At 44.9% G+C, this 22,395-nt stretch overlaps 1 protein-coding gene across 3 annotated transcripts in view; it reads right to left on the bottom strand.

Moving 5' to 3' along the window:
- LOC129712374 (T-cell surface glycoprotein CD3 delta chain-like) overlaps positions 1-22,395 on the bottom strand; it is a 45,608-nt gene that overhangs the window by 1,730 nt on the left and 21,483 nt on the right. For 2 of the 3 annotated variants that reach the window (XM_055660743.1, XM_055660741.1), the window contains 4 exons: positions 6,652-6,672; positions 5,655-5,807; positions 2,296-2,427; positions 28-80 (listed from right to left, as the gene is read on the bottom strand). In XM_055660743.1, coding sequence (XP_055516718.1) covers positions 28-80; positions 2,296-2,427; positions 5,655-5,807; positions 6,652-6,672 — 359 coding nt within the window. Of the gene's footprint in view, positions 1-27; positions 81-2,295; positions 2,428-5,654; positions 5,808-6,651; positions 6,673-13,909; positions 15,079-15,646; positions 15,700-16,787; positions 16,920-20,190; positions 20,374-21,819; positions 21,841-22,395 lie in introns of those variants that run through there. The other variant, XM_055660738.1, reaches the window with a different exon arrangement.

The raw sequence follows: 22,395 nt of genomic DNA, 5'->3' as shown, positions 1-22,395 counted from the left end.
TGTATGTGTGTTGCTTGCGATACTTACCGAATACACCGCTTCATTGCCGTCATTGTGCATCAGGGGGTGTCGGTCAGAGGCTGCACAAAGCAAGAATACACGGAGATTAAAATTAAACGGGATCCTCAATATTATAGAGCCACAAGAAACTGCAGGTGCTAGTTTACAAAAAAAAAAACAAAGCGCTGGAGTAACTTAGGCAGCATCTCTAGAGAATATGGATTGGTGTAATTTGGGTCAGGAACCATCTTCACACTGAAGAAGGATTCCAACCCAAAATCTTCCTACACCATTGGAGCAACTCTGGCTCAGGCAGCCAGTTACTCCAGCACTTTGTGTCTTTTTTTCCCGAACATTATAAGTAGGTGCATGGAATACAAGAACAAGGATGCTATTTCTAAATAACCCAGGCAGAGTACTGTGTGCAATTCTAAATACTACCATTTGGGAAGATGTGGGGATTGAGGAGAGGATGCAGAGATGTTCTCAACTGGTACTGGTAATGGGGAACCTCCGGCATGTGGAAAGACAAGAAAGACTGGGATTGTTTTCTTCTGAGCAACTAAAAGGAGTAGGGTAATGAAGACATTCAACGTTTTGTTGTCAAAGGAGAAAGTGTTTAAAGGACACCGATTTAAGATTTTAAAAAAAGACGATGGGAGAATTTTCTTACACAGTTTGTTATTATGATCTGGAATGCATTCCCTGAAAGAGCGGCATAAACAGATTCTGCAATAAGGTGACTGCATGTGTACTGGAGTACAGAGTTGCTATGAGCTTCGTACAAATGTAGGGGTTTGGGTCGATTTGGATGGTACTTTAAAAACATCTGGCACAAGCACAGTGGGCCAAATGGTCTTCCTCTATAGAATGAAAGCAGCACAATACTATGCCACACAAACCTCTACCTGTTTCTCATCATTCATCATGGTGGTCGATTGGGAAATGGGGAGATGCAGCGAGACCTGGGTGTCATGGTACACCAGTCATTGAAGGTAGGCATGCAGGTGCAGCAGGCAGTAAAGAAAGCGAATGGTATGTTAGCTTTCATTGCAAAAGGATTTGAGTATAGGAGCAGAGAGGTTCTACTGCAGTTGTACAGGGTCTTGGTGAGACCACACCTGGAGTATTGCGTACAGTTTTGGTCTCCAAATCTGAGGAAGGACATTATTGCCATAGAGGGAGTGCAGAGACGGTTCACCAGACTGATTCCTGGGATGTCAGGACTGTCTTATGAAGAAAGACTGGATAGACTTGGTTTATACTCTCTAGAATTTAGAAGATTGAGAGGGGATCTTATAGAAACTTACAAAATTCTTAAGGGGTTGGACAGGCTAGATGCAGGAAGATTGTTCCCGATGTTAGGGAAGTCCAGGACAAGGGGTCACAGCTTTAGGATAAAGGGGAAATCCTTTAAAACCGAGATGAGAAGAACTTTTTCACACAGAGAGTGGTGAATCTCTGGAACTCTCTGCCACAGAGGGTAGTTGAGGCCAGTTCATTGGCTATATTTAAGAGCGAATTAGATGTGGCCCTTGTGGCTAAGGGGATCAGGGGGTATGGAGAGAAGGCAGGTACGGGATACTGAGTTGGATGATCAGCCCTGATCATATTGAATGGCGGTGCAGGCTCGAAGGGCCGAATAAGTACTTACACTTATTGCCTCGAACACTCTGTGCAGACAGTTCACAATCATGTCACAAGTCTGAAGAAGAGTCCTGAGCTGAAATATCACCTATTCCTTTTCTCCAGAGATGCTGTCCGACCCGCTGAGTTACTCCAGCATTTAGTGTCTATCTTCACATTCTTAGCACCAGATGCGTCAATTTCCATTGAATTCACTGCAGATTTATCTATGATTACTTTAGATGCATGGGTTCTGGTGCTGCTGCTGATGGATATATTCGAGACGGCTCTTGATTAAACTCCTGGACAATCATGTGTGGACACTCGCCAATTTCAGTAGCAGAGATAGACACAAAGTGCAGGTAATTCAGCTGGTCAGGCAGCATTTATGGAGAAAATGTGATAAGTGACACTTGAGGTTGGGACTCATCTTCGGACCAACTATAGAGTAGAGAGTGGGGAAAAAAATCTCCGCAGCAGGTCTGGGCTTATGATGCCACCTGTTGAATGGATCGCTGAGAGGTATCAAGACCACAAATAAAGATGGAAAAGGAGAACAGAGAGGGAATCTGCTCGTAAGAAGTCACAATCTCGTGGGAGGACATTAGGAATGGCGTTGATAGAAAGTTGCTGCAATAGAATCACTGACAGGACATGAATACTTCTCACTTTGGTAAGTTCGGGGTTTGTTCTGGGCTGTTAGAGAATAAACAGCGATGGCGATGAAGATGGTGGAGACAACACTTGCAATGATGAAACCACTTAGCCCTGCAATATCCAGAGACACAAAAGCCTTCCCCACTGTGATTAAAGAAAGAGAAAGAGAAAGAAAATTTAAATTATGCAGCACAACAGAAAAAAAATCCACACAACTGGCTTTGATATTCCTTTGAAAGTATTCAAAGTTTCGACCCATCCTATTTCTGCAGTTTTCTGCAGTGCTTTCATTGTTGAGAACTGAGTTCTTCCTGATCTTTCCCTATTTTCAATGTCTCCTTTCACAGCTCCATGCCTTCTGCTGCCGAGGTTTTAAGCTATGGAGTTCATTCCTTCAACCACCTTTCTCTGTCTGCCTTCATTCCTTTAAAATAGCTCCTAAAAATCCTCCTCTTTGGCAACGTTTGAGCTTACCCATCTCAATACGTGACTTGGTGTCAAATTTTCTTTGTTAATATTCCTGAGAAATATCTCGGGACAGTTCACCAGATTAAGAATGATAAATGCTGGGGAATTAGTATGAATGGCCACGGAGAATTAACAATGGTATAATCAAAATATGCAATTTTTATCAAAGCCAAATTAACCCACAAACCTGTACATCCTTGGAGTGTGGGAGGAAACCAGAGCACCCGGAGAAAACCCACGAGGTCACGGGGAGAATGTTCAAACTTCGTACAGGCAGCACCTGCAGTCAGGATCGAACCCTGGTCTCTGGCGCTGTGAGGCAGCAACTCTACCGCTGCGTTACCATGCCCCGCCTGCAGTTGAGTTCATTCTCAGCAGCTGCACCACACCCCTGCAGGATTATCGGTGCAGTATGGGCTGTTTCCAGGGACACATACTGAGTCATAGAGTCATACACTGTGGAAACAGGCTCTTCGGCACACCTTGCCCACACCGGCCAACACGTCCCAGCTACACTAGTCCCACCTGCCTGCAATTGGTCCACATCCCTCCAAACCTTGTCCTATCCATGTACCTGCCTAACTGTTTCTTAAACGTTGGGATAGTCCCAGCCTCAACTACCTCCTCTGGCAGCTTGTTCCATACACCCACCACCCTTTGTGTGTAAAGGTTACCCCTCAGATTCCTATTAAATCTTCTCCCCTTCACCTAGAACCTATGTCCTCTGGTCCTCGTTTTTGCTACTCAGGGCAAGAGAGTCTGTGCACCTACCCGATCTATTTATCTGATGATTTTATGCACCTCTATAAGATCCCACCTCATCCTCCTGCGCTCCAAGGAGTAGAGGCCCAGCCTACTCAACCTCTCCCTATAGCTCAGACCCTCTAGTCCTGGCAACATAGCAAATCTTCTCTGAACCCTTTCAAGCTTGACAATATATTTCCTATAACATGGTGACCAGAACTGAACACAATACACTAAATGCATCTCATACAACTGCAACATGACCTCCCAACTTCTATACTCAATGGTAGGCCAATAGAGGCCTACCATTCACTGTGTAGGTCCTGCCCTTGTTCGAAGTCCCCAAAATGCAACACCTTACATTTCTCTGTATTAAATTCCAACCCCATTCCACAGCCCACGTGGCCAATTGATCCAGATCCTGCTGCGATCTTTCAAAACCACCTTCACTATCTGCAAAACCACCCACTTTGGTATCATCAGCAAACTTGCTAATCTTGCCCTGCATGTTCTCATCCAAATCATTGATGTAGATGACAAACTCTTCTTCTTCTTCTTCTGGAGAACCATCAACATGGGTGAAAGATGTACAAAACCAATGGGTCGTCCAGAGCTCTGAGTGTTCTGTGATCAAGTGCAGCAATCGGACACATACATGGCTAAGACTTTGTGCAGAGGGACCAACGAAAATTTGGATCAGTTATTGCTGAACGGACTGGGGAAGGGCTGCAGTCGATTACATTTGTCATTGTGCACAAACCCATCTTTCAACTCATTTAACTCTTTGCTCACAGTTGCTGATAACTGATATCATACTAACATAACCTAACTGGAATAATGGCTTGTGATGAAAATATTGACTTGAAGGATTTGTATTATATGCGTTAGAAAATTTTATGAATAAACTAATAATAATAATAATAATAATAATAATAATAATAATAATAATAAATGTTATTGTCGTTGCACATAAGTGCAACGAGATTTGGTATGCAGCTTCCATCCGATGTCATAACTTAAATAACTAATAAAATTTAGATTTAGATACCCCGAGAACATGGTTTGTAAAGAGAACATTACACCAGTAAAACAGTCAAAACAGTTCAAACAGACTAAAGTGCAGATGTGTCTGTGCGACGTGATCATCTGAGGGAGACAGTCCAGGGGGGATGGGGGGCACTCAGCAGGGCCGGCTCAGAGCAGCTATAGCTCTGGGAATGAAGCTGTTCCTGAGTCTGGAGGTTCGGGCGTAGAAGGCCTTGTAACGTCTGCCGGAGGGAAGTAGTTCGAACAGTCCATTACAAGGGTGTGAGGAGTCTTTATGGATGCTGACGGCCTTCCTGAGGCACCGTGTGTATAGATGCCCTCCAAGGCTGGTAGCTCTGTCCCAATAATCCTCTGCGCTCTGTGGACGACGCGCTGAAGAGCTCTCCTCTCCGCCTCCGTGCAGCTGAGATACCACACAGAGATGCCATACGTTAGTATGCTCTCTGTCGTGCAGCAGTAGAAGGTTATATTTTTGAAATTAAATATATTTTTGAAATTAAAATCTAGTTACTTTTGCTAAGGACTCACACTAAGGAAAAGGAATAAGTATGTTGTTTAGATTAGGTCAGATTGGAGATACTGCATAGAAACCGGCCCTTGAGATGGTGTCTACCGCTGACTATCAATCACCAGTTCACACTAGTTCTATGTTAGCCCACTCTCACATCCACTGCCCACAGTTAGGGGCAAGTTTTACGGAGGCCAATTAACCTACAAACTCACGTGTCTTTGGGATGGGGGAGGAAACTGGAGCACCCAAGGGAAATTCCGACACAAATTCCTCACAGGAAAAACGTCCAAACATCACATAGACAGCAGCTAGAGATCAGATTCAAACCCGGGTCCCAGGCACTATGAGGCAGCCTGGTTATCAGCTGTGCCGTTTTGCTGCCCTTGTGCAATGGGGATAGGGAGAATATAACTTGTTCTATAGCTGGTGTGATCCGAATCCGAACCAGTGGCTTAATCCGAAGCAACTGTGCACTGGCCACTCTCAGCTGATGTCAGTGCTCACAGGTTGAACAGTGAGAAAAGATACCCCTGCTGACCAGGATTAATAACAGGAGGCATGCAGTCAACCTCACCAACGTTAATCTGAAAGCAAAACTTACTGTTGACATAGACAAAGGTGTCATCACTCCCACATTTATATTCCTTCGTGGATGGATCAGCAGCCACCAAAGTGTCACTGCCACTATCTTCATCACCAATCTTGATCGGTTGATCACAGGTCATCTTGACACCATTCTTCGTAGCCTCAAATTCTGAAAGATAACAGTAATCTTTTTTCATTTTTTTTCTCTTTTTTTTTTTCTCTCCTCTTCTATTCAACACCTCCAAATCCTACAACCCTCTCAAGTCATACACATAATAACAGTAATCTTGAAGACATTTCTCATGGCTCTCTCTCTCTCTCTCTCTCTCTCTCTCTCTCTCTCTCCCTCCCTCCCTCTCTATCTCTATCTCCCTCCCTCTTCTCTCCCTCTCTCTCCCTCTCCCTCCCCCTCTTTCTCTCTCCCTCCCTCCCTCCCTCTCTTCTCCCTCTCTCTCTCCCTCCCTCTCTCTCTCCCCTCTCTCCCTCCTCTCTCCTCTCCTCTCCTCTCTCTCTCCCTCTCTCTCCTCTCTCTCTCTCCCCCCCCTCCTCTCTCTCTCTCTCCTCTCTCTCTCTCTCTCTCTCTCTCTCTCTCTCTCTCTCTCTCTCCCTCCCTCTCTCTCTCTCTCTCCTCTCTCTCTCTCTCTCTCCCTCCCCCTCTCTCTCCCTCTCTCTCTCTCTCTCTCTCTCTCTCTCTCTCTCTCTCTCTCTCTCTCTCTCTCTCTCTCTCCCTCTCTCCCTCCCTCTCTCTCTCTCCCTCCTCTCCCTCCCTCCTCTCTCTCTCTCTCTCTCTCTCTCTCTCTCTCTCCTCTCCCTCTCTCTCTCTCCCCCTCCCCCTCCCTCTCTCTCCCTCTCTCTCTCTCCCTCTCTCTCTCTCCCTCTCTCTCTCCCTCTCTCTCTCTCTCTCTCTCTCTCTCTCTCTCTCTCCCTCCCTCTCTCTCTCTCTAGATGTTGTGAGCAACACAGCGGGAACGCCTTGAACCCACCAGCTGTTTTAGTATAAAATGATAACTCACTCATCTTCGTTGAAGCAGGGCCTGCAAATTGAAAAGAGACAAATTCAATGTTACACTCCTTGAACGAAAGACTTGGTTCAAAAAGTCAGAAACTTGAATGCACTGGTTAATGTTCTAAATTGGATCAGGTGGAATGAAACCGCCCAAGATGCTTCACAGGAGCACTATCAAACACAAAGTATCGCCAAGTCACCCAATGATGCAGAATAAGGACAGTAGCACAGCGGTGGGTTCACAGCGCTACAGATCTAGGCTTGATCCTGACCTTGTGGAGTTTGTACGCTCCCCCTGTGACTGTGTGCGTTTCCACTGGGTGCTTTGGTTTTGTCCCACGTTCCAAAGATGTACAGGTTTGTAGGTTAATTGGCCTCTGTAAATTGTCCCTAGTGTGTGGGACGTGTAATTAGTGTATGCGTGATGGATGGTCAGATTGGACTCGATGGGCTGAAGGGCATGTTTCCATGCTGTATCTTTATAATTGAAAAGTAAAACTAAGATGTAGAAACTAGAAACTGCAGGTGCTGGTTTACAAAAAAAAAAGACACAAAAGTGACAGTGTTGGAGTAACAGCAAATCAGGCAGCTTCTATGGAGAAATGGATATGTGATGTTTTGGGTCGGGACCCTTCTTCAGACTTTTCTGAGTCCAAAGATAGGTCCTGATTTAAAATGTCACCTATCCATGTTCTCCAGAGAGGCTGCCTGACCCATTGAGTGATTCTGGCACTCTGTGTCTCTTCCTACAGAATAAGATGCCAGGCCAGATGATCAAAAGCTTGGTTGCAGATGTTGCTATTCAGGTGCATCTTAAAGGAAGGAGAGATAGTGAGACAGAAAGGTTTGGAAAGGGATTTCCAGAGCTTCGGGTCTCAGTCTCTGAGACATGGACACCCTCAGGTCGTGCCAGAACTAGCAAAACTATCTCAAAATTCATCTCCTAATTCTATGGAAGAGCCTCTGCGCAGTATCCCCACATGCATGTGATAAATCACTAAATAAGTTTCACAAGGTGCTATAGTAACTCAGCAGGTCCGGCACAGATGCTGCCTGACCCATTGAGTTATCCCAGTTATTGGAGGAGCAGCACCTCATATTCTGCTTGGGCAGTTTGCACCCTAGTGGCATAAACATTGACTTCTCCAATTTCCGGTAGCCCTTGCTGTCTCCTCCCCTTCTCAGCTCTCCCTCAGCCCTCTGGCTCCTCCTCTTCCTTTCTCCTTTCTTCTCCCCAACCCCCCTTCCCTCCCCACATCAGTCTGAAGAAGGGTTTCGGCCCGAAACGTTGCCTATTTCCTTCGCTCCATAGATGCTGCTGCACCCGCTGAGTTTCTCCAGCACTTTTGTCTACCTTTACATAATCCAACAGTATCTCTTCTCTGGGCGGTCACTGTTTAAGAGACATATGTGTTTCCCTTTGTAATTTGTCTTGTGTGAGTGTCTCTGGTGGGTGCCTATTTCAGTAGAATTAGACAAAATGTGTAGGAAGGATGTGCAGATGCTGGTTTAAACCGAAGATAGACACAGAAAGGTGGAGTAACTCCGTGGGTCAAGCAGCATTTCTGGAGAAAAAGAATAGGTGACGATACCTATTCCTTCTCTCCAAAGATGCTGCCTGACCCACTGAGTTACTCCACCTCTCTGTGTCTATCTTCGGTTCCTTCCCACACATTCTCTCTCGCACGGGCCTGATGGTGTTTGCAACAAACACAGGAAGCACTGCAACAACTTGCTTCAACCTCATCTAAAGATGCACAGAAACACAGCACCTCCACTCGCCTTGGAACACAGCACCCCCTTCTCTGTAGTAACGTTAAAATCCTGGAAGGTCCCAGTCTAACTTCACTTCCAACAGTCAGACTGCAGCCGTCCAAGGGAAGAATGCACCCTGACCATTTTTAGGGGTATTAGCCAAGAACAATAAACCGGATCTTGTTACTGAGACTGGCAATAGATCTAAATCAAATGTTCAACTTTTTGTATTCATGCTTGAGTTAGATAAGTTAGATGTGGACTACAGCGACAAGTATTTCAATATGAACCAGATTGATAGACAAAAGCTTTGGAGTGCGTTGGGTGGAGTTGTTCGTTCCGACTGAACGTGGAGGCTCTTAACCCTCTCGCTCCTAACTGGTGGAATGGTGGGGAGCCTGCGTGAGGTGGCGGTGTGTGAAAGCCGGTCTCCGCGCCGCCCTGTGAGCAGACGGGAAGTCAGGGTGGAGCTCAGAGCAGAGCTTGGTGTTGCTTCAATGAATCTGGAGGAGTTCAGGCTGCCTTTACCTTACCACAAGCCGCTCCTGCATGATCTACTTACCAAGTATGCGCTCGCTGAAGGAGAGGCTGCAGCTTACAGCAGGGTCTGCTGCAGTCCCACAAAATGAGCCAACACGCATACATCTCAAGGCTACCAATGATGGATTATAGATGCATGCCTTGCCAGTCATCCCATAACTCCATGACTCTGAGGCACATTAACACTGGTCTGGTGATGAAGGAGCAGCATCACCATTAACACTGGAATTAGCACCACACATAGGGTCAGCATCATTACGTAGAGTTACCAGTCATAAGTGGGGTCACCAGCAACATACAACATCATTGATGACATGTAGGATCATCAGTGATACAGTGTGTAGGATTACCAGTGACATGCAACATTTTCCCCATCAAAGAGCTTTCCCTCTTTCTTACTCTGGGATACTAAGTGTATTGGATGAAATAGTTATTTTCACAAGATTGAATTTAACCCTATTGTTGGCGGCAATAATGTCCTAGATGAAACTTCTATCATTAGATATAGATATGCCATTTATTGTCACTATACATGTACTTTTAATTTCATTGTACATGTATAGTGACAATAAATGGCATATCTATATCTAATGATAGAAGTTTCATCTAGGACATCATTGTGACCCGAAAGGCAAATTAAAAGTTATATCAAGTTGCAAAGGTTGGATAATTTGGGGGGGGTGGGGAAGGCAGAAGAATGTGGATGAGAAGGAAAGATAGATTAGCCGTGCTTGAATGACGGAGTAGACTCGATGGACCGGTCCAATGGTCTAATTCTGCTCCTACGACATATGAACTTATAATAAGACAAATACAACAAAAACAGAAAACATTCACAATGCTCAACAGGTCAGGAAGCATCCGTGGAGAGAGATACAGAGTCAGTGGTTCCAGCCAAAGGCCATCTGTCAAAAATGAGAGATTTCTTGCAACTGGAATTTCTTTTTTTCTTTCATCTTTAAAGGCAGAAACAAACTTGTGAAAGAAGAAAACTGGAACATGGTGAGGAGATGCCACACATTAGGGTGACTGGTGATAGAAAATAATGATAATAGTAACTAATGAAAATAATCAATAGATATTTAGATATTAAGGGTATGGAGGAATAGAGGGTTAAGGCAGGAAAGTGGCCCTGAGGTGAAAGGTTGTATTGAATTGGGGAGAGGGCATGAGTGTTGTTTCAAGAGAGAGTTAGATAAAGATAGCGGAGTCAGGGGATATGAGGAGAAGGCAGGAACGGAGTATTGATTGTGGATGATCAGCCATGACCACATTGAATATGGCTCGAAGGGCCGAATGGCCTAATCCTACACCTATTGTCTATTGTCCACTTTACTCATGCTTCTGTCATTCATGTTTGTTTTGTTCTTATTGAGCAATGACATGCAAGCTGTTTAAAATAAAACCTGGAGCCGATTGGCCATGACATTATCGAATGATGGTCATGCTGGATGGGTCAGTTCATATAATCCTGTCGCATTTTTGTGTTTTTGTCAATGTGAATATTTCAAAATACAACTGCTGCCTTTTGCCATCCTGTAGCAGGTCTGCTCCCAGGGCGTTAGATGAGGCATGCACCTGCAGAGTGAAGCAAGCACCTGTTGTAGTATGTAAAGCTCATTCCAATACACACTAACTGCCAATGTTCATTCAGTGCTTTTATCTCAATCGTCTCCAAAACCTTGTGGAGCAGGTCATCATTTCCTGGGAATTTAGTGCCTTTCAGACCCATTCATTTCTCTAAAATTATTTCTCACTATTGCTAATTTTATTCACTCTAGTTCTGGCGATCTCCATTATTTCCGGGACTTCTTCTGTGAAGACAGACATAACATACTTGTCAAAATGTTCTGCCATTTCCTTATTCCTCAGTGTAAAGTCTCACGCCCCAGATGGTACAGTTACCACTTGTAAAAACAAAGAACTGCAGATGCTGATTAATGCACAAAAGGACACAAAGTGCTGGAGTAACTCAGCAGGTGAAATAGCATCTGTGGAGAATATGAATAGATGATGCTTTGGGTCAAGACCCTTCTCCAGCCCCTTCCTCCTGCATGTCCTGGTTTACTGAATTCCAAAGAGGCTGAATTCCAAATCTCCTTGATGTTTTCTAAGAATTTGCAATTACTGAGTATATTTTAAATTTTACACATAAATTGCCCTCATGTCTGGGCCTCTGTTTTTCTATATGTATGCTGATTTTGTTAAAGAGCCCATCAAACATAGAAACATAGAAACATAGAAATTAGGTGCAGGAGTAGGCCATTCGGCCCTTCGAGCCTGCACCGCCATTCAATATGATCATGGCTGATCATCCAACTCAGTATCCCGTCCCTGCCTTCTCTCCATACCCCCTGATCCCCTTAGCCACAAGGGCCACATCTAACTCCCTCTTAAATATAGCCAATGAACTGGCCTCAACTACCCTCTGTGGCAGAGAGTTCCAGAGATTCACCACTCTCTGTGTGAAAAAAGTTCTTCTCATCTCGGTTTTAAAGGATTTCCTCCTTATCCTTAAGCTGTGACCCCTTGTCCTGGACTTCCCTAACATCGGGAACAATCTTCTTGGCATCTAGCCTGTCCAACCCCTTAAGAATTTTGTAAGTTTCTATAAGATCCCCTCTCAATCTTCTAAATTCTAGAGAGTATAAACCAAGTCTATCCAGTCTTTCTTCATAAGACAGTCCTGACATCCCAGGAATCAGTCTGGTGAACCGTCTCTGCACTCCCTCTATGGCAATAATGTCCTTCCTCAGATTTGGAGACCAAAACTGTACGCAAGCCTTATGTCAACTGCTGGAGGAACTCAACGGACCGGGCAGCATTTATAATGGGAAAGGACAGACGTCATTTTGGGCTCCCTTTTTTAAACCCAACCAGGCCGGTGTTGCTTCAATGAATCTGGAGGAGTTCAGGCCGCCTTTACCTTACCACAAGCCGCTCCTGCATGACCTGCTGCGTTCTTCCAGCACTTTGCGTTTTCCTCAAGATTCCAGCACTTGCAGTTCCTTGCATCTCCATCCAGCCTTATGAACTCTGGCTCACTCACTTCCCAGCTGTTAAATGGGTTGAAACTTTTTCTCCGCCATCCACAAGATGATGTAGCTGACCAAATCCCTCCTTGTTAGAGAAAATCATTGGCCACCAGTTATTATTTTTCTCAAGTTACCCGAACACCCCCGTATCATTGTCTGCCCCTTAGTTCACTGTGGCTGGAGGTGTGAGATCATGACAGCCATCATCCACACATGTGGTTAAAACTATCTCTTCAGATTAGTAATGGTTTATTTGTCGCGTCAAGTTCAATATTAACATTTTTCACATGGCTAAGAATTTTGTTCACCTGGCCATCACCACCGTTCCCAGAGCTCGGGTTTCCTAATCACCATTGAAGACTCTGTGGCTTGTAAACTTTTATTTTCATACCAAAGTGTATGCACTGCCTAAAGATACAATGGGTGATTTCTGCACAGAATACAAAGTATAAGCAAGTAACATTAAGCACAAATTCATATGTATTTCTAATAATTGTTCCCTGTTCATTCTTGCAATAGTATAACAAATGCACACATTTATGACTCAGGTTTCTAATCCTCACGCAATGATGATCATTCAGTGCGTGGTCCAACTCTCTCCCTTTGTCCAGGCGTAGAAACGAGAAACTGCAGATGCAGGTTCACAAAAATGGCCACAAAGTGCCAGAATTACTCAATGGATCAATCAGCATCCCTGAGGAACATGGAGAGAGGAGAACCTCTTCAAAGAAGACATCCCAACCCGAAACATCACCTATCCATATTGTGTGCTCTGTTCTTTTGTGGTGTGATCTGTTCAGGAGAAGCCCGCCTGTGATTTCAAATGCCATTCAGTTGGGTCAATGAGGATATCAGCGAGTACACCAACACTGCCTGACATCAACCAGGGCTAAGCAGCAGAATAGTGAAGAGTGCATGGTGGTTTAGATTGAGTCCTCTACCTCGGGAAATACTGATGAGATGTACAGGTAAAACGCAGTTTATTGTGTGTGGTACAAATACAAAGCAAAATAACACTGATCCACGATATTTGAAACAAAAACTTAAATTGTTGGAAATATTCATCAGGAATGGGAATTATTTTATTAGCATTTTACATCCTCTCAGTCTTAAAATGTATCTCGATAATTTTAAATCTGCTCCCTTTTTTTAAGTAGCTGCTATTAGCAAAGATTATGTTGTTACTATCCTCAACAGACCTATCTTTTTCTTTTTGTTAGTCCTATTTACCATCCCCGTTGCATCTTTCACCGTTAATTAATCCTGCCTTTGATCCTATTGCAAATATTCCCTCCATTTCCCACTATCGATCTCTGTCACTATCCCACAACCTTCCCCGTTCTGCGGCAAAGGCACAATTCTTATCCTTGTTCTCCGATACAAACATCGTGGTGACAAGAGCAATGTTTCTCTTGAGATCACACCTTCCTCGGCCAACAATGGATCTACCGGGCATTGTCATTTGCCATGTCATTTGCAGGTGGTCCTGATTAATCCTGGTCTTTTCTTGCCTCCAGCTCTTCACCCTCCCCATCCCTCCACCCCCACCTTTCAGCCTGAAGAAGGGTCCCAACCCGAACCGTTACCCATTCTTTTTCTCCGATGCTTCCTGACCCGTTGAGTTACACCAGCACTTTATGTCTATCTTTGAAATGCAAATCAGCCTGAAATGTGAACTGTTAAGGGGCTGTCCCACTTGGGCGCCATCTGTGCGTCATTTATGCGACATCCTAAAAATTGGTTGGCGCGTTGTGCCGCTCGCATGGTGCATGGTGCATGGTGCATGGCGCATGGTGCATGGTGCATGGTGCATGGCGCATGGCGCATGGTGCATGGCGCATGGCGCATGATGCATGATGCATGGTGCATGGCGCATGGCGCATGGCGCATGGTGCATGGTGCATGGCGCATGGCGCATGGCGCATGGCGCATGGCGCATGGTGCATGGTGCATGGTGCATGGTGCATGGTGCATGGTGCATGGTGCATGGTGCATGGTGCATGGTGCATGGCGCATGGTGCATGGTGCATGGTGCATGGTGCATGGTGCATGGTGCATGGCGCATGGTGCATGGCGCATGGTGCATGGTGCATGGTGCATGGTGCATGGTGCATGGTGCATGGTGCATGGTGCATGGTGCATGGTGCATGGTGAAGCATGGTAGCGTGTGCAGTGAAGCGCGGTAATGCGCGGCACCCCAGGATTTTGTAGTGCTCAAAATCTTTGCGCGCCACCTGCGTGACGTATCTCTTGTGCACGTTGACGCACTGACGGCGCGCATGTGGTGCGTGGTGACGCATGGTTATGCACGGTGACGCACGAACATTGCCTATGCTAATTTATTATGCATCACCGTGCGCCAACGTCCGTAACTATGCGCCACCCAAATGCCGTCGGCGCGTCATTTGCGCGCCGCACCACGTGACCACCCGGTTATAAAGCACGCATAGTTTTGATATTTTTTCACTGGGAAAATCCTTGCCACGGAGATCGGACTAAATACCAACGACATCACAAATGGCTCCCAAAAGAAGCAGGGCCCTCGAGAGCACTTGCCGCATGACGGTCATTGGCTATATTTCAGAGGGAGTTAGATGTGGCCCTTGTGGCTAAAGGGATCAGGTGGTATGGAGTGAAGGCAGGGGTGGGATACTGAGTTGGATGATTAGCCATGATCATATTGAATGGCGGTGCAGGCTCGAAGGGCCGAATGGCCTACTCCTGCACCTATTTTCTATGTTTCTATGTTTCTATGACTGTCGTCCTGCTGGACGATTTTCGCGTGACAGTCGCTACCGACCTGTCGTGTAAATGTCGCGCAAATGACTCCCAAGTGGGACAGGCCCTTTACTCTCCGAACTTGCTGCCACACCTTCTGAGTACTTCCAGCATTTTCTCGTTTTATTAAATCCGCTAACATCTGCTCCTAAACACTATCTCGCCAGGAATCAGGATCCTAATTGTTTAAAAACATGCTATTAAACTTTGAAATTGCAGTAAGGAACAGATCGAAGAATCGTCTTTTTAATGAAACAGCAATGAACTTATTCCTTGCTCTTAACCTTCAGTTTGCTGTATTCCTGTCTGTCGCCTTGTTTGATTCCCTGGAACCAAAAGAGATGCAGTTAGCAAGTGCGATTCTGGAATCTGAGTCATACATCATCTTCCAATGCCTCCATTCCCTGAATTTCCATGTGCCTATTCAAAAGCCTCTTAAATGTCACTATTGTATCTGATTCCACCACCACTCCTGGCAGGGCAGTTCAGACACTCAACACCCACTGTGCTCCCACACATCTCCTTTAAACCTTCCCTCCAAAGAAATACAGGTATGTAGGTTAATTGGCTTGGTGTATGTGTAAAATTGTCCCTAGTGTGTGTAGGATAGTGTTAATGAATGGGGATCGCTGGACTCCGAAGGGCCTGTTTCAGCGCTGTATCTCCAAACTAAACTAAACTAAACCAAACTCTGACTTTAAAAGCAATTTCCACCCTGTTTACCCTCTGGGCCATTCAAGAGTTGATTTGGAATTCACTTCATGTTTATTCCCCTCACTGGCTTTAGCATAGATCTTATCGCTATAAGATCTTTGGGCTTTAGTGCTCACTGAATGCCTTAAGGGGCATCACAGGCATATACATGAGATATCTCTCACCAAGTCCATCACTTACTGAGTAAAGTGCTTCAGTGGCATCATTCGGGATTAGCGCCTGTCGATCAAAAGCTGCACAGAAGGAGAGAGAACAGTCATTAACAAGAATAAAAAGTCTTCCATTTCTACAGCAAAACTGTGACAGTGATGGGACATGAGGTTCAACTACATTGATGCAACAGCAAAGAAGGCTCACCAATGTCCCATCCCCCTCAGAGGGCAAAGGAAAATCAATGTGCCTCTTACCCATTTCTATAGATGCACCATAGATAACATCGTATTGGGTAGCACCACAATTTATTTTCGGCAGCTTAAGACCACAGAGAGTTGTGGATGCAGCCCAGTCTATCAATCAAACCAGCCCCCTCCCCTCACCTCCCCCTGCCCCCGCCATTGACTCCATCTATATTTCACTTACTACCTCATTATTTCTCCCTTATCCCATCGAGCAGATACAAATGTTTGAAGGCATGTACCACCAAATCTTGCAACCTACATCATTGTGGCCCTTACACTTTTATTTAAACATATATTCACTATGGCACTACATTTTGCACTCTGGTTATATCTCTCTTTGCATGACCTGATGTCCTTGTGTATGGCTTGATTTTACTCATGTGTGAAGTGTCATTACTGAAGATCGTACAAATAAAGTTTTCCATTCAACGTAAAACAAAACAACGTCACTACCTTTGCTGTAATATCACCATAGATCCCCATTCCTGTCTTTAGACATTATATCTGAGCAAGATGTGTAAGAAAGAATTGCAGATGCAGGTTTAAATCGAAGGTAGACACAAAATGCAGGAGTAAGTCAGCGGGTGAGGCAGTATCTCTGGAGAGAAGGAATGGGCGACATTTCAGGTCGAGAACCTTCATCAGTCTGAAGAAGGGTCTTGACCCAAAACATCGGCCATTCCTCCTCTCCAGAGATGCTGCCTCACCCGCTTAGTTACTCCAGCATTTTGTGTCTACCTTATATCTGAGCGATCTATGCACCTCACCAGTAATAGCATCCACAATGTAGAATAACATTTACTCGAGGTTGTTAATCTCCGTGGTCAAACAATGAATGTCAGAGTTTCAAGGTGCTTATCTCCATTGAATTAAGAGTTACTGTGTCAGCTGTTACTGTACCAGACAAAACCTGCCTGTCCTACCTCGATGAATCTTGACTTTGGGCGGGGTGGCGACACAATAAACAGCCACAGCGATGAGAAGTGTGGCGACAAGATCTCCAATCACAAGCCCCGCCATGGTCCCTGAATCAACTTCCACACAATTCCGACAAGCTGAAAAAAGGAGACAACAGAGTAGATGAGAGATTAAACAGGTCTAAATCTAAGGGCGGTATGGTGGAGCAGCCAGAGAGTTGCTAGAGAACCAAGTTCGATCCTCTCCACGAGTGCTGTCTGTATGGAGTTTGTACATTCCAAGGTTAATTCCCAGAATGGCGGGACTGTCATGTGCTGAGAGAATGAAGCAGCTGGGCCTGTACACTCTGGAGTTTAGAAGGATGAGAGGGCATCTCATTGAAACATATAAGATTGTTAAGGGCTTGGACACACTAGAGGCAGGAAACATGTTCCCGATGTTGGGGGAGTCCTGAACCAGGGGCCACACTTTAAGAATAAGGAGTAAGCCATTTCAAACGGAGACGAGGAAACACTTTTTCACACAGAGTGTGGTGAGTGTGGAATTCTCTGCCACAGAGGGCGGTGGAGGCATGTTCTCTGGATGCTTTCAAGAGAGAGCTAGATGGGGCTCTTAAAAATAGCAGACTCAGGGGATATGGGGAGAAGGCAGGAACGGGGTACTGATTGGGGATGATCAGCCATGATGACATTGAATGGCGGTGCTGGCTTGAAGGGCCGAATGGCCTACTCCTGCACCTATTGTCTATTGCCTATTGTCTATTGTCTATTGTCTTTTGTCTATTCTCCCCATGAACGCGTGGGTTATCTCCGGGTGCTCCGGTTTCTTCCCACACTCTAAAGACGTACAGGTTTGTAGGTTAAGTGGCTTCGGCAAGTGTGCATATCCTAGTGTGTATAGGATAAAGCTAGTGTATGGGGATTGCTGGTCAGTGTGGACTCAGTGGGATGAAGGGCCAGTTTCTACACTGTACCTCTAAACTAAACTGTCTTTCCTCTTCAAGACATATGTTAAACCAGTGAAAAAGAATAGATGCCACAACAAGCATGTTCTCTCCTCGTCCCTCGGAGGTACAGAACTTCACCAAGGCACCCAGGACATGTTGATAACAATTTGTAAAAAGACCACCCTTAACGGCATTGATGTACAGAGTCGAAGAGTCAGGAAGTCAGGTGGCAGCTTCAGATAACTTTGGTTAGGCTGCATTTGGAGCATTATGTGCAATTCTAGTCACACCATTACAGGAAGGATGTGGGGGGGTTTGGATGCGATGCACAGAGGTTAGCAGAATGCTGTCTGGATTAGAGGCTATTAACTATAAGGAGAGATTAGACAAACTTGCAATGTCTTTTCTGGAGCTTTGGCAGCTGAGGGGAGACCTGATGGAAGGTTATAAAAGTGCGAGGGGCATTGATAGGATAGACAGTAAGGCTCTTTTTTTCCCAGCGAAGAGATGTTAAATACTAGAGAGCTTTATGGTTAGAGAGGTGAAGTTTAAAGGAGATGTGCAGGCGTTTTTTTACACAGTGTACCTGGAACACACTGCCAGGGGGGTAGTGGAAGTAGATATGAAAGTGGCACTAAAGAGGTTTTAATATGGGCAGATGGAAATGCAGGGAATGAAGGATTACGGAGCATGTGCAGGCACATTTAATGTGGCATCGTGTTGGGCACAGACGCTGCGGGCCGAAGGGCCTGTTCTTGTGCTGTACTGTTCCATGTTCTATGTTCTTCATTCGAGGTTGTTGACCCTCATGGAGGAAATTGGAGGTTAATCCTTGGCTGACACTGAGGTGCTTGCTGTGTAACTCCCTGTTATGTGCCACCTCACTGTTACCCAGGTTGAGCTCGGCTAATTCAACACGTTGGACAAAATCTAGAACATTTATCATGAGCTTCATCTGTCAATACTCAAGGGGAAAAGAAGAAGTGGTGATTTTATCTGAAGAAGGGTCTCGATCCGAAATGTCACCCACTCCTTCCCTCCAGAGATGCTGCCTGTCCCGTTGAGTTACTCCAGCTTTTTGTGTCTATCTTCGGTTTAAATCAGCATCTGCAGTTCCTTCGTACACAAACAAACCTTTTTGTGTCAGTATGACTAACAGTGTTATTGCTTGTGCAGTTTGCCTCATACAAACGGTTTGTGGGACTGATTAGATAGTTTCTCCACAGACACAACATGATCCTGACAGATCAACTGGTCCACTCCATTTTAAGGCATTCATAACATTTGTTGGTTAACTGGTTCAATAAATATTGGCTGTTCTTAATAGTATTGAATCCAGTATCTTGTTGAATTAGAGGTCAGTTATAAGCCTAAGACACGGCTGAGGTCTGGAGCTCATTGTGAGGCCAGTAAGTTTTCTTATCTTCCAGAAAACTTCCAGAAAGTTCCTGGCCCGAAATGTCACTTACCCATGTCCTTCAGAGATGCTGCCTGACCCACTGAGTTACCCCAGCACTTTGGTTGTATTTAGTAAACCAGCATCCTGTGACCAGCTTTCTTTTTCTGAAGGGTATAAATGAACTAGGTGGGTTTTTATAACTATCCAGTGGCTTCAAACTCATCGCTTTAATAGTGTGTGTTTTCTTAATCTAAAGTTTTTAATTTTAGAAATGTTCTCATGTACATGATAAATTATTTTCATAAATGACTCGTGCAAATTCCTGTACTCCCGTGGTTTGATAGTCTAGGCTCCTACGTTAAATGCCTGTCCCACTGTACGATGTAATTCAAGAGCTCTCCTGAGAGTAAAAAAAAAATCAATTTTGTGGTAAGCACATAGAATGTTCGTAGCGGGTACATTGGAGCTCGGGACATCTCTTAGCGGCTTGTAATGCTGACGACGGGACCTCTGGAAACGCGGTAAGCTCGTGAAGATTTTTCAACATGTTGAAAAATGTCCATGACAGCCCCGAGTACCTACGAGCGGCTATTGCCGTAATTCTCCGAGTTCGAATCAGGGGAAACTCGGGAGAACTCTTGAATTAGCTCGTACAGTGGGACAGGCCCTCTACCAGTCAGGTAGCATGACCACCTTGTGGCAGACACTGTCGAAAGTTAGAAATGATCGGCACAGCGGTCGGTGCAGTAGAAGAGTTGCTGCCTTACAACGCCAGTGACCTGGGTTTGAATCTGACTACGGGGGCTGTCTGTATGGAGTTTGTACTTTCTCCCTGTGACCGTGTGGGTTTTCTCCAAGTGCTTCAGTTTCCTCCCACACTCCAAAGGCGTACAGGTTTGTAGGTTAATTGCCTTCTGTAAATTGTCCCTGGTGTGTAGGGTTGAACTAGTGTACAGGGTGATCGTTGGTCGGCGTGGACTTGGCGGGTTGAAAGGCCTGTTTCCACGCTGTATCTCTAAACTAAACTAAACTAAAAAAAGAGACTTTGTAACGTGTAACTTACCTCTGATGAAGACGTAGGTAAAATCTGTGGAACCGTAGCAGCCGTATGGTGCTGTGTCCGCATCAGTCTGTATTGTTCGTGAGGAGTAGGAGGTTTTTTCATCGACACCTCCGTGGTGACGGATTATTACACTCGCATTGTTCTCGCACTGGAGTTTGAGAGTTGAACCCCTGGGAATGATCGCTAAGAAAGGACAGAATGAGTTGCATCGCCACAGCACCTTTCATCACCTCATGGAGCCTCAAAGCGCAGCACACTGCCAACGTGGTCACTGTCCCAATGTAGGAAACATGGTGACTAACATGCCAACAATTATTTCTCTGGTCTCCGGTTTCTCAATCCTTTTCCTCAACTAATCAACCTCTCTGCCAACCTCCTCCCTCCTCACCCACCCCAGCCTGAGACTGATCATCAAATCGGCAAGGGTAAGAGCAATAGCACAATAGGCGGTCTGAAACGCAAAGCCATAAGATGCAATCATTGTCCTTGTGCTTCAAGCCTGGACGAAATTCAAGAGATTTATATCCAAAGGGGAGCAGAACAACTCCTTGCTTCACGAGTTCCACCCATGCTCCGTCTATCATAGTGGTAGGAATCCTACCAATGGAATGGGTTTTTGAACCCACTGATGCCAATGATTCATAGTCCACAGTTAGAGTCAGTTCAATACATCTTCCCTTATTCTGTACAAATCACTTTGGATCAGGAAGTGTTTGTGAAATATCCAACCACATTTGTAGACTAATCCCCAATCACATTTCCATTTGGGTATTTGTACCTCCGTGCTAAAGGACATTATTGATGCCCACCCAGTGATCCACTGATCTTGGGTGGCAATCAGAGCTGCACGTATAATGTTTGTGGAAATGAGTAATTCCTTGTTGAGCTTTACCACTCAAACTCTTAAGAGTGTAAATAATCTATACTCTGCCATGTAATTATGAAAACATTGTCTCTGGACCCTGTTGAAAGCAGGTTTAGCTCGAATAGTATCTCCTCAAAATGTAAGTCGCTCTTTGTACAGGGTCTTGGTGAGACCACACCTGGAGTATTGCATACAGTTTTGGTCTCCTAATCTGAGGAAAGACATTCTTGCCATAGAGGGAGTACAGAGAAGGTTTACCAGACTGATTCCTGGGATGTCAGGACTTTCATATGAAGAAAGACTGGATGGACTCGGCTTGTACTCGCTAGAATTTAGAAGATTGAGGGGGGATCTTATAGAAACTTACAAAATTCTTAAGGGGTTGGACAGGCTAGATGCAGGAAGATTGTTCCCGATGTTGGGGAAGTCCAGAACAAGGGGTCACAGTTTAAGGATAAGGGAAAAATCTTTTAGGACCGAGATTAGGAAAACATTTTTCACACAGAGAGTGGTGAATCTCTGGAATTCTCCGCCACAGGTAGTTGAGGCCAGTTCATTAGCTATATTTAAGAGGTAGTTAGATGTGGCCCTTGTGGCTAAAGGGATTAGGGGGTATGGAGAGAAGGCAGGTACAGGATGCTGAATTGGATGATCAGCTATGATCATATTGAATGGCGGTGCAGGCTCGAAGGGCCGAATGGCCTACTCCTGCACCTATTTTCTATGTTTCTATGTTTCTTTATGATACTGAAAATATTACTTACCTATCTTTGCCTCGCTGATCCCTGAAAATAACAGAAATAGAAAATGAGTCATGCGTCACAGTTCACAACCTTGAGTGAATAGCGTATACTTTACACTATCTCCATGAGAACAATGTGACCATCTTTCAGATCAATGTATTAGCTGGGTAAGGATGCCACATGTTCCACCCCTTGAGCTTTTATACCAATTGGTGAGGAGAGTATTCAATTGACACCCATATTTCCATCTCCCGTACCATTTCCTCCCCCACAACATCCCACTCCCTACCCAACTTTTCTTTGGCACAACTGCTGAAAATCTGCACATTTTATTTCACTCTTTGAGAACGGCAGGGGAGAAAATCCAAGCAATTGCATAACCTACTTTCTCAAATTAATTAATGAGAAATTACTGGAGCCTTTGATTAAGGAGTGAGGGACTGAAGTGTGAGAATGGACCAGCATGGATCTGCAAAGGGTCATGTTAGAGGACATAGACTAAACACTTTTCAGAGTTAACTGAACTGGTAGTCAGGCAATGCCAATATATGTGGTTTATGTGGATGAGTAGATGTTTTTTGATAAGAGATTGTGAGC

Source organism: Leucoraja erinacea, chromosome 32 (assembly GCF_028641065.1).
Source record: "Leucoraja erinacea ecotype New England chromosome 32, Leri_hhj_1, whole genome shotgun sequence".
Classification (NCBI taxonomy): Eukaryota; Metazoa; Chordata; class Chondrichthyes; order Rajiformes; family Rajidae; genus Leucoraja; species Leucoraja erinaceus.
Note: the sequence above shows the minus strand (reverse complement) of the source record. Positions and strands in the feature narration are given on the sequence as shown.